Below are 11,885 nucleotides of genomic sequence, written 5' to 3'. Positions count from 1 at the left end.
TTATTTCGGGTGTTGCCCTATGTAACGGGCTGTGGAAGCAGGCCACGACCACGACGTTCCTTGCAGCCTCGTTCTCGCTTACCTGCATATGTAAAGAACCTCCGCATTCATACGATGCAGTTGCGCCTAGTGTCCTCTAGCAGTCGATATACTTCTTATCTGGCCCGTTTATTGTCCTTTCCGTTTGCTCCTTTTAAGGTTTTCTCCTCATATGATTTGAAAGTCCTCCGTAAGCGCATCGGAGCCACGGTTAGCGTCGAACCTCCCTTTGTCACCTCCGCAATGGACAGAGCTTATGTATGTGAACCAAAGGTAATACTGCACCTTAAAGTTTGACAGCTTATCGTGGCGGCGGTTCCGGCTCTAACACTAGATAAAGCCTCGATAGAAAACTATGCTATCCACATTAGGAGGTTCCCAAGCGAGGTCAAATCATATGCTGGCTAGCTTTCATACGATCCATAGGTAGAAGGCCGATTGGTATAGCATAAGATTAGATATCCGCGGTTCATTGAGCGGAGAATGAAAGAGACAGACTCGTCGTATAGTTCTAGTCAGTAGTACCTAGCCAAAGGTTAATAGAGGGATATGGATTTTGGGTCTGATAGCCCACGCGGAGGGGGACAATTATAAAGACTACATCGCTTTTCCATGATAATGCCGGTTCACGCGTGCTACCCTTGTGCTCTATACCCGACCTGCATCATAATGCTCAAGCCCATCATCGTCCTGGCTGTGTTGTGCAGCACTTCTGTGCTGGCTACCAGCAAATACTGCCCCTTCTATGGCATTGAGTATCCCCCTCCCAGCGACTTGTCCAGCAATAGCGCTTTCAATAGCGCGGTCAACAGCATCACTGCGACTCTGGACTCTACCCTTGCTGCGGATGAGTCCATCAACACCACTTCTTTTGCCATTCAGATCTTCTCAACGGGGGACTCCGCTGCCGATCCACTCTTTACTTACTATTACACTTCACCAGCAACTCGGAATGCATCTGTTGGAGTAACTCAAATCGATGGTGATACTGTCTTCCGTGTGGGAAGTGTCTCCAAGGTATGGACACTGTATCTGTGGCTGCTCAATGCCCAAGGAGATAAGTATTTCAACCAGCCAATTGTGAAATATGTCCCCGAACTGCAGAAACTCGCTCTGAAACAGAGGCACAATGCGACGCAATGGGAGGATCAGGTTGACTTTGCGAGATGGGGAGAGATTACCGTTGGTGAGCTGGCCAGCCAGATGGCAGGCATTACCAGAGACTGTAAGTATAGGAGATGACCCATGCTGGAATTGCCGGGACACGCATTGAGCCCGATGTATAAACGTGGCCGTTCTGATGCTCACCTCTTCAGATGGTTTTACCGACCTTGCCACCCAAATGCCTCAAGCCACCTCGGAAGCCATGGGGTTGACCGCGCTGAAAGCAGCCGAAATACCTGTGTGTGGAGCTGGTGGAACGTGCAATCGCACTGGTGCGCTGCAGCCTCCTAGATAGCTTTTCCCTGTGTGATACTGACGGCCCTTTAGACCTGCTCAGCGGGTTTTCCAAGAGTCATCCGGTTTTCCCCAGCAGTTATTCCCCGGCTTATTCCAATGCGGCCTTTCAAATCCTCTCCTATGCCCTGGAAAGGATCACCGGCACATCGTTTGAGGATCTTCTTTCGGAAACACTCATCAAACCCTTGAATCTGACTCGATCGAGCTACTCTGCGCCAGATACACAATATGGTGTGATCCCAGGCACGGAAGAATCTAGCTACTGGAGTTTTGATGTGGGCGAAGCGACCCCGTAAGTGCATACATCCGATGCTCCTAAATGGATAGATACCCAACTGACTCCCAGATCTACAGAGCGGGAGGAATTTACTCTTCTCCTAATGACCTCAGCAGCTTTGGCCGCTCCATTCTTTCGCATACACTTCTCTCTCCCGCACTCACGCGTCGGTGGCTAACACCCGTCTCTCATACATCATCCCTTAACTTTGCTGTGGGCTATCCGTGGGAAATCTACTCGTTCGAAACCACCCGCCCCGTGGACCTATTCACCAAGACCGGTGATCTGTTCAGCTACGCGGCCCTGATTGGCCTTTTGCCAGACCACGGCGTTGGCCTTTCAGTTCTCGCAGCAGGCGCAGACTCCGCGCTGGCGACAGGCAGCGTCCCCGTACTCGCCAATCTACTTTCGTCGGCGTTGGTTCCGGCCTTGGAAGAAGCGGCCAAAGAGGAGGCTGCGAAGCTGTACACGGGGACGTATGCGGAAGCGTCTACTACGAACGCTACCTCCGCCATCACTTTCACTGTCGATGACAGCCCCGGTCTCAGCGTCACTGCCTGGACCAACAACGGTATCAATATGCTGGAGACGGTTATGGGCTTCTACGGTGCGCCCAACGTCTCGGATGTGAGCGTGCGCTTGTATTACAGTGGCCTTCAATACCGGACGCCCTGTGGCTCGACCTTTGTTGGATTCAGAGCCATCATGCAGTCGACGGCTGCAGCGAGCACCCCGGCGTTCGATGGCCCATTCACGCAGTCGTGTATTTCATGGCAGCTCATCAATGTCATGCCGTATGGAAACGTGGGGTTGGATGAGTTTTTATTCGAATTAAATGCGGACGGGGATGTTGTCTCCGTGCAACCTAGGGCTTTGAGGATCACGTTGGCTAAGCAGTAAGCTTGCGCCCTCCGGCATGGATCCCATAGATTAAACCGGACCTGTTCGGGGATGGGGAGTCACTTGTTATTTTGTCTATAAATGTCTGGTTTTCGGTGCTTGGCTCTCTTGGTTATATTTATGCAGTTGGGGTTAAAGTTGTGAGTGTACCGATGTTACTTGTATATTTTCTTGGTCCAAGAGATAATACAGAGAAATTGGAGACTCATACTATATATATTGCTGTATCCCTGTGTAGTAACTGGTCAACGCTCAGCATTGGAAGTTGAAATTGCAGCAAACGATATCGAGGATAGACGCGAGAAATCCTTCTTATATATATACATATATAAATAATAATATCGACAACTAATGACACGGCCTAATTGATACCCATCCATCATCCACGAACTGGCCCTCGTCACCATATTCTTCTTCCTCCCGCAAGTCTTACTGGACCTCTAGCCACCTTGAATTATTCGTATCGGGGCTCACCCTAGCTGCACAGGCTCTGTCAATGCCCTTTTTTCAGCAATAATGAATGGGTAGAAGACGCATCTAGGATTTACTTTTCGCTGGTTCCTTAGAATTCTATTGCGTGGAAGTAAGCAGCTTCATCCTAGATCTATTTGATATATCTTGAGACAAAGCTGGTTTCGTCTATATAACAGATTGTTGTTTACGCCTGCTGAAGCAGCAAAGCAGGCGTAGTTTATATACAGAGACTATATGAGGTATGGGGTCATGTACTCGAGAGATCAATTCATAGGCAAATCTCGCGAACCTTTGCGCGTCCATCGAACCAACTAGCGTCTCCCTTCAGGGCAGCCTGTCGGATAGCGTGCAGCTCGTCTAGGAAGGCCGGGATAAAGCTTCCTGGGCCGTTGGCCTTTGCGGCAGCATTTTCTGCTGCGATTTCATACATGAGAAGAGCGGAGAGTACAGCCAGGAATTTGTCTGTGGGATGGGTTGCAAGGAAACATCCTGCCACGGTACCCACGGCACAACCCGTCTATTCAGGGGGTTAGAGTCAATCAATATGGACAATTGAATATGGAATATGATGAAACTTACTCCTGTAACTTGGCCAAGGAGCTCATGCCCGTTCTCGATAGCAATGACACGCTCTCCATCGCTTAGATAATCGACAGCTCCCGTGAGAAGAACAATGTTGCCTAGTGTTCAGAGTAAGCTGAGGGATTTCGATGCAATCAATTAAGAAATCCCTTACGTTCTCTGCGGGCAAGATCGCGAGCCAATCTAGCCTTGGATTCGATGTCAAGTGTGCTTGGGCCGCTATCGACACCTCGTTGTGTTACGGAAACATTTCCTGCAACTTGTCGAATTTCGCCCTCGTTGCCTTTGATGAGGTCAAAGTACCCACCCGCCATCAGCTGCTTGACAGTCCGTCGTCGGATTTCGGTGGCAGCAGCGCCAACTGGATCATAAACCACTGGATTCCCACGTTCATTGTATGCTTTGATCGCTTTTAAGTATTCCGGTGCGCTCTGGCTAGTCAGGGTGCCCATGTTGATAACCAACGCCCCGTCAAATTGGCAAAGATCGGTCGCTTCGTCCCCATAGGGAGACATAATGGGTGATGCACCCCTGCCCTAGGTTAGACAGTCGACCTAACGGAATGGCGGGCACGGAAATCTTACATCGCGAGAGTTACATTTGCAACAAAATTCGCTACCACAAAGTTGATCATGTTGTGCACCAATGGGTGAACCTCGACCATCTTTTGAACGACATGCGGTACTTGTCCTACAAGAGCTGCTGTATCGCAAACCTCTTGCGGAGCCTCTAACTTCTGCACGAATGCCGGAGGCGTCGCAACAAGTTTAACAAATTGGGCCGCAGCAGCCTTGGGATCGTCCGCAGCCATAATAGCACTGACAATGGCAGCCCCATCCAGGCCCTTTTTAGGAGAGCTAGATTGGTAAAGCACGCGTTGAATATTTGAATGGTTGATTCCGCCTATGCAGACAGTTCCAACCTCACGGCCGGAATCTGCAATGGCCGCTAGAATAGCCTGAGCACCAGCAGTCCCAATAATAGACTTGGTGTTTGTTTTTCTGATGGAATCAGAGTTAGCAAGCTAGCTTTTTGAGGGTGTTCTATTTCGAAGCGGGAAAAATTACATACGTGGATGTAGCAAACATGGTTCCAATACCAAGATAGTCTGCGCCGGCAGCAACGGCTGTCTGTGCCTCTTCAATACATGAAGCACTAATACCAATGATAGAGCCCTTAGGTAGCAGCTTCTTAGCCTCCGTGATAGCTGTAAGAGATCAGACCATGCCAAGGCGGGAATGAAAGACAGGAAGGGGCGCATACTCATGTCATCTTGACCAAGATGGACTCCTTCTGCGCCAACAGCAAGCGCAACGTCCACGCGGTCATTGATCAGTAGGGGGACTCCATAAGCCCGGGTGATCCTATGCAGCTTTTTCGCTGTCTCAATCTGTACTCCCGTGTCACTCTTCTTGTCTCTATACTGAACAATGGTGACTCCTATATTCGTCAAAGGTTAGTGGAGTACAATACCAGAGAGCGACAGGCATACCCACCTCCTTTGAGGGCCTCCTCCACCACAGTGCATAGATCACGACCCTTCAAAATTGGAGGAGTGGAATCCGTCACCAAGTAAACCGAGAGATCGAATTTCATTCTTGCCTCCCTAAGGTGTTGCACAAACTGGATTGCTATCAAGTGGAGGGACGGTTGGAGCAGCATTTTATTGGATCCCCACCACGCACCAACAGGCACCATTCCTGATATGGCGGGGAAAAACTATCACATGACCTGGTTGGTCACTGAGGCGGTAGATGCCGGCAGTATAATCTCTCCCTATCTGGGACTAGCGCACCGGAACCGGAGTAACCATGATACGAAAGCTGAGTCAGCCGTGGAAACCGGGACGACGATTTCTCCTCCTCTGCGTTCAACACATTCCGGACTCGAGAATACACGGCGGTCCTCGAAGTGCCTGCCTGGTACCAGTTCCGGTGGCCCTACTTGTATTGCTTCATAATTCCCTTTTACGGTAAAGTGATCTCTGAGTTCCTAGTCTCTTTTGTTTGCCTGGGTCCCTGGTGTTGCGCGCCGCATTTATTCCCCCGTTTCTGTTTCTCTGTTACCTGTCCTTATGATGTTAGAATACGAGCACTAATGCGGTAAGCAGTCTCGTGACCGGCGCTACCCCCCCCCCCGGTTGAGGGATATCATTATGCCCGCCGTTCATGGAGATCTGTCATCGGCTGTAATTCCCACAGACGAGGAGTTTTCCCCGGAGATCACTCCTCGTCAGGTCACTCTTCGAGATCGGGTCACCGTTGCAACCCTGGTGCCCTTCTCCTCCGCCATGGAGGTGCCTCGGTCTTTACTGGCCCATCTATCAGACCAACTGAATAAGGAAATTGAAAAGGGCGATACCTATGCGATGATCGACCCCATCCCATTTTCACATTTCGGGCCCTACTGGTTCTCCAATTTCGGGGCTATCATGCTCCTCGGGGATATCAAAACAGTACACGAGGCCCAAATGATGGAAAGAACTCGAGTGAATTGGGGTAAAGTGTGTCTAGGGAGTTTCAATATTCGGCCCAACTATCCGGGTCGAAGTAGTCATGTCTGCAATGGGATGTTTCTTGTCACCGATGCCGCGCGAAACAAAGGTGTCGGTCGACTCATGGGAGAGGCTTACCTGGAGTGGGCTGCAAGACTGGTAAGTGTTAATCCTCTTGCGACGGATGTGAAACGAGATAGGATTGGCTAAATATTGTCAGGGGTATACGTATGCCGTGTTTAATTTGGTCTATGAGAGTAACGTGGCCTCCTGCCGTTTATGGGAAGGCCTCGGTTTCAAACGAATCGGTAGAGTGCCGGGAGCTGGCAGGTTGATCGCTAATCCCGGAGAGTACGTTGATGCGATCATCTACGGGCGGGACCTGGGTCCTGATGGCGAAGACTCTGGAACACAAGATCGATTTGATAAGATCCGATATTATCTCAAGCACTCCAAGTACCCTCGCGGAGCGGATCGAGCCGAGAAGAGTCGGCTCAGGAGTGCTGCCACACATTACAAACTGGTCGAAGGGAAGGATGGTGATGGAGAGAAGCTCATGCTCAAGGACAAGGAGGTGGTGTCCGACCCGCAGCAACAGTATGAGATTGCGCAACAGATGCACATGGAACAACATGCGGGAATCAACAAAACCACTGCGGCGATCGCTGTCAAGTATCACTGGGTGAGAATCAAAGAAACAGTCAGCCGAGTCATCCGGGACTGCCCCCACTGCAAAGAAACACTGAAAGTACCTGGGCTGAACGGCGGGCTGAATGACGACGGAATGGAGAAAGGGAAGCAGGGGATGCACGAGCATCAGGAAATCCATATACCCGGCGCCGAATCCATGACTGCACAACCGCTGATAGACCACACGGCCATGGACACCCGCCAGCCTCAAAATCCGTTTGTCGCGCAGCATCCACCACCTGTGGCCCCGGGACACGTTGATCCCATGGGCGATTATACGTCCGTGCCGCTTGACCCCCAGATCATGAATATCCACCAGCAAATACCTCGTTTCCAGACTCACGATTCCATCGCCGATCCCTACGGTCATGCTGCCCACACCCTGCACGCCCCCAAATTTGATGACGATGTCCGCCACCATATGGCGGCTAATGAATACCATATGATGGTCGATGACACGGCGGATACAGACGCCAACGCGGCTCTCCACCGGGAGACCCTAGGGTTGGTACACCCCCAAGCGAATGAAGTGCATCATGAACAAATCCTGAAATATCAATATGTTCCCCATCCTGATGATGAGCTCGAGTTTTCTTAATCCTCTTCTTTTTATTTTCTTTCTGCACTGATATGGCGTTAGCATGGGGCTTGCATGCTTTTGCGACGATTCATTGTATATCACATCAGATAGCCATGAGATATGATTATATAGAGCATAAGATTCAACCACTTGCGCTTGGTGTAGGAGATACATACATGGCGACTACAACTTTCGCCAGCCAGGGATGTATAGTGTATATATATGGTGCTGAAAGCGACTGAGCACATGGAAAAAAACTACGCCTTTACGCGAAATTGACATGAAAGGACCCTAGCAAGTAATAGATGGCTTTTAATGTAATGGAACGGTTGAAAAATAAATATACATCGTGAGTCAAGCATGTCTCCTGATGTTTAGGGCCGTGTCGCCAGCTCCATAAGAGCCGGCAATTAATCCGTCTGGATCATTCCATTACCTGCTTGCAGATTTATGCAACCACTTTCTCATCGGGGCTTATGTGCAAGGTAGGCCTGCGCTGGGTCTGTTCGATAAATACCTTGCGGAAACGGCCATGGCAGAGGTCGGTCATGTTCTGCTTCACGCCGGCCCAGTTCTCGCGGACAATATCCATGGTTGGACGGCAGAAGACCTCGTCGATCTCCTCGAGAGTCTTGTCCTTGGTTTCGGGCATGAAGAAGATCTGGTAGATTTCGCCCAGCACGGCAATGCCGCCGTAGAATCCGAGAGCGAGGCCGGTTTTACCCATCGCATCTTGCATCGCGGTGAAGTTGTAGGTGACGGTGAAGGCCATCAGGAAGAGGAGCGCATCGGAGGTAGTCATGCCGTAACTTCGGAGATACGTTGGGTAGACCTCAGCAGGAACAACTGGAAGGGGAAGGTGAGTAAAAGGCAAAACCCGATAGGAGGCATCTGAAATAAGTGAACAAGCTGCTTACCCCAAGTCAAGCAGGCGTATGAACCGAAGAACCCCATGTAGACCACCAGGCCAGTCAGGTACAGACCTTCCACAGTCATGAGATGAGTCTCAACAGAAAACTGGTAACTGATGCCAATCAAGACCAAGCCGATGAAGAACCCCGGGAGCATGACAATGGCCCAGAATCGTCGACCACAGGTTTCCATGAGGAAGATGGCGGGGAGTGTGCCGAGAAGGAGAGAGCCACCCCCAACAAGAGACATATAGTTCGCCTGCTCGTCGTTGAAGCCAATCTGGCTCATCAAGACAGACATATAGTACATGATAGCATTGACCCCCGTCAATTGTCCGAGGATGATCATGACGTTGGCGTAAATGAGGGCACGGCGGGCACGCGGAACACTATGAAGAGTGGTGGTTAGCCTTCCCTTGTGCGTCCGAGTAGACCTTAAGAGGGAGTATCACATAACATACGTAAAGAAATCCATCCAGGGGAACCGCCGGTTGTATGCAGATTCGGTAACCTCCGTGTCTTCCTGACGCACAGAAGCAGTCATGACATAGAACTCCTCCCTGGACTCAGGCGAGTGGATGCCTCTGATGCGCTTCCAAACCTTGTAGGCATCTAGGGTCCTTCCCTTGTGCATCAAGAAGCGAGGACTTTCGGGCATAAAGAGCATGCTAGGAAAAGAAAATCGATAGATGAGCAGATGGAGGAACCCGAACTTGGGTAGATCTTGCTAACTTACCCGGCAAACATGATGGTTGAGAAAACGAGCGATGATCCAAGAATATAGCGCCAATTCCCCCGGACTCGGAGGAACATGGCACCAATGGCATATCCAAGGACTTCTCCAAGAGCGATATTGAACTGGTATAGCGATACTAGGTTGCCTCGCATCCGCCGCTCTACTGTCTCGGCAACATAGACCGGGACAGTTCCTCCCTCCAGACCAACACCAACACCGAGGATCACCCGAGCGGCAACAATCATACCTAGAAGAAACAGACACAGATTGGTCTTCGTGAATCAAAAAAGCTTAAGAGGAAGACCGGCTGGTTCTCTTACCAAAGTTTATTGAGCCAGCTTCAAGAGCCGCACCGATAGTATACAAGATCAGGGAGATCAGAATGGCCCATTTTCTGCCAAAGTATTCGTTCATTGGAGATAGAATCAAAGCCCCTCCGACCGCACCCAGAGGCATTCCCGAGTTTACTAGGCTGTTCTGCCTGGAATCCAGGTGGAGGTCCTTGGGGAGGTAAAGGTTTGCCCCCGAGATCGTACTTTGATCTATACCCGAGAGCAACCCTCCCATACTGGCGAAAGCGACGAGCAGCCACGTGAAGTGTTTGGGATTATTGAACTCGATGTTGAAGAACCCGCGATCCAAACCGCCGGCCTCCTCGAGCTGGCGCTCCATCTCTTCAATGAAGACATCGGGCTCTTGGCCACCCGAGCGGACGACCTCGAGGGCCTCCAGCTCCGTCTTTTCCAATTCAGCCATTGCTCTGTTGTGTTGGTGTCGACAGACCATCAGGAACCGGCCGGTTTGCGGGGGGATTTCTTTCGCTTATAATATAGTGAGCCCACTCACTCAGAGCCTCGTGGGTGGCAAAAGCAAGGGAGCAGAAAGCAAGAATGTCCAGCAGGCCGGATGTCTGTGTCCCGGTTTTATGCTGCCTCTTCGTCACTGCATCTTTCCGATGGTTTCAGACCCAGTATCGATCTATATAGGGTTAGTGGTTGTCAATAGCAAGTTTCTCTCCGGTTCTCCATGCCCCATCCCGAAGTCCCCCACCCCCGACTACTATGATACTATGACATCCGGTGCTGGATGAGGGGGAACGGGATGGGCATTTGGGGGTCGAACAATGATGCCGATGTTACGCCGGAGGAGAGGCTGCGATTGGATGCAAGACGAAGCACCTCGTTTTCTAGCTTCGTTTCGCGGCATTTTCGGCTCACATGGTCCAAGGTTGCTTGACTAGTACTGGAGATCCCAACCAAAATAAGACCTGTCCAAGCCTCGAGGTATGCTCTAGCTTGATCCTGTGACATCAGCTTTTGCCTCCTACGCAGTAGTACGGAGTAACTAGACGTTGGTTCCAGAAGGCAGGAATGGGCACAACAATGCTTTTTGAATCGGAAGCTGGAACGATCAATGCTGTCCCATCCCAGCTCACCGGGAGAACCTTTTTGAGTTTTCACGGAATTACCTGCTTCAAGCTTCATCCGGGGAATGGACCCCTATTGAAAGTTAGGTCAAGAACCCCCACGCACACCCGTCTAATTGCCCCAGTCGGAACTTCACCCCGCGAAGAATCGCCTGACGTGTTGTCCCCGCCTTTTCTCTGCTTCTCGGAAAATGCCCGAAGCCAGATTTCGTGGGTATTAAAAAAGAAAGCCGGGTCTTGCAGCGGCGGAGCGGTGGCTTTCCCTTCCACTCTGAATATACTCCGTAGAGAGAGACTCCCAAAAGGAAGAGCACCGGACACGGACAGAACAGGCGATGCTGATATCCCCGGTCCTATTGTGCCTCCTGATTCAACACACTCTCAGCCCGATTCCGAAAGCCCGATCCCGGGGGAAAAGGATTCAAGCGTCCGTCTTACGAATGGCCAAGACGGGCCAGGGGCGGTCTTTTACCGGAGTTTAAACCCAACCAACATTGAAATATAGCTTGTTCTCAGATCGGCCCCAGGAAGGATCGAGGACTGATCATAAGAGTGCTGATGGCCTGCAGCTGGACCGACAGGTGAACAGCTGTCGGTATACCGTGTTGCAGCTAATCGGGTGAATATACAGGCCTGAAGAGGATTTCCATTTTCTTCTCCTTCAGCTTCTTCTCCCATGAAGAGACACACCTCTGTATAATGGACTACTTGAATAGACGAAGAGTCCGCTCCATAGACATAAATAAAGTGCCACGGAGAGCCGGGGGGAGACAATCGGCAACCTACCCTACCTCTGAACAAAGACGCATACGCTACAGAACTCAAAATGCTCGGGTCCTGGAGGCTTACCCACAAGTCTACTCCGTAGTTAACTAATACTCTCCTCAACATGCTGGCAGCTGACGGCCAATCTGGGCCTTACCGGCTAAATGAACCACGGCATGATAGCCCTCCCATGCCTCATTTCAGCATTAGGGTTTGGTCCAGCGTGGTTCCCTACCCTACTTTCACTTAATCCCTCAACCAGTAATCCTATGAGCAAAGATTTTCGTCTTCATGTACACTTTTAGGGAAAAGAAAAAATTTGCCTCCCAGCCCGAGTATCTGTCCCAACGACTGCATGTGGATCCGACGGGTTTGTTGAATCCATTGAACGGCGTTATGCGGAGGTAATCTATTTGCCTGTGGAAAAGCCTAGAGAAAGGTATATTTTATGGAGAGCTGCTGCTAGCGAGAATGATCTCTCTCATCTCATGCCTTCCGGTTGAAGATTTGGGATTTGGACGTATTATCAGAGCAGGTTGTTGACGCGCAT

General features: G+C 50.6%; 4 protein-coding genes across 4 annotated transcripts; 2 read left to right on the top strand and 2 right to left on the bottom strand.

The window, feature by feature from the left end:
- Positions 1-677: 677 nt before the first annotated feature.
- P175DRAFT_0478861 (serine hydrolase domain-containing protein) lies at positions 678-2,855 on the top strand. The gene is made up of 4 exons (XM_040895376.1): positions 678-1,264; positions 1,356-1,475; positions 1,531-1,792; positions 1,855-2,855. Exons 1-4 carry the CDS (start codon positions 709-711, stop codon positions 2,675-2,677), a joined length of 1,761 nt encoding a protein of 586 aa, XP_040752105.1. The 5' UTR covers positions 678-708; the 3' UTR covers positions 2,678-2,855.
- Positions 2,856-3,419: 564 nt separating this feature from the next.
- P175DRAFT_0493045 (bifunctional hydroxyethylthiazole kinase/thiamine-phosphate diphosphorylase) lies at positions 3,420-5,329 on the bottom strand (the record flags this gene model as incomplete). Its single annotated transcript, XM_040895937.1, has 7 exons — positions 3,420-3,668; positions 3,731-3,831; positions 3,888-4,264; positions 4,318-4,734; positions 4,805-4,940; positions 4,997-5,173; positions 5,230-5,329. 7 exons carry the CDS (start codon positions 5,327-5,329, stop codon positions 3,420-3,422), a joined length of 1,557 nt encoding a protein of 518 aa, XP_040752104.1.
- Positions 5,330-5,888: 559 nt separating this feature from the next.
- On the top strand, positions 5,889-7,515 carry P175DRAFT_0493044 (putative histone acetyltransferase Spt10; the record flags this gene model as incomplete). Its single annotated transcript, XM_040895936.1, has 2 exons — positions 5,889-6,386; positions 6,448-7,515. 2 exons carry the CDS (start codon positions 5,889-5,891, stop codon positions 7,513-7,515), a joined length of 1,566 nt encoding a protein of 521 aa, XP_040752103.1.
- A 430-nt stretch (positions 7,516-7,945) lies between these two features.
- On the bottom strand, positions 7,946-9,900 carry P175DRAFT_0436483 (putative MFS sugar transporter; the record flags this gene model as incomplete). The annotated part of the gene is made up of 5 exons (XM_040893803.1): positions 7,946-8,343; positions 8,415-8,797; positions 8,870-9,076; positions 9,145-9,391; positions 9,465-9,900. 5 exons carry the CDS (start codon positions 9,898-9,900, stop codon positions 7,946-7,948), a joined length of 1,671 nt encoding a protein of 556 aa, XP_040752102.1.
- Between the last annotated feature and the right edge of the window lie 1,985 nt (positions 9,901-11,885).

This window comes from Aspergillus ochraceoroseus (genome assembly GCF_002846915.1).
Source record: "Aspergillus ochraceoroseus IBT 24754 chromosome Unknown P175scaffold_4, whole genome shotgun sequence".
NCBI classification, from domain to species: domain Eukaryota; kingdom Fungi; phylum Ascomycota; class Eurotiomycetes; order Eurotiales; family Aspergillaceae; genus Aspergillus; species Aspergillus ochraceoroseus.
The sequence above is the reverse complement of the archived record's forward strand: the minus strand, read 5'-3'. Positions and strand labels throughout refer to the sequence as shown.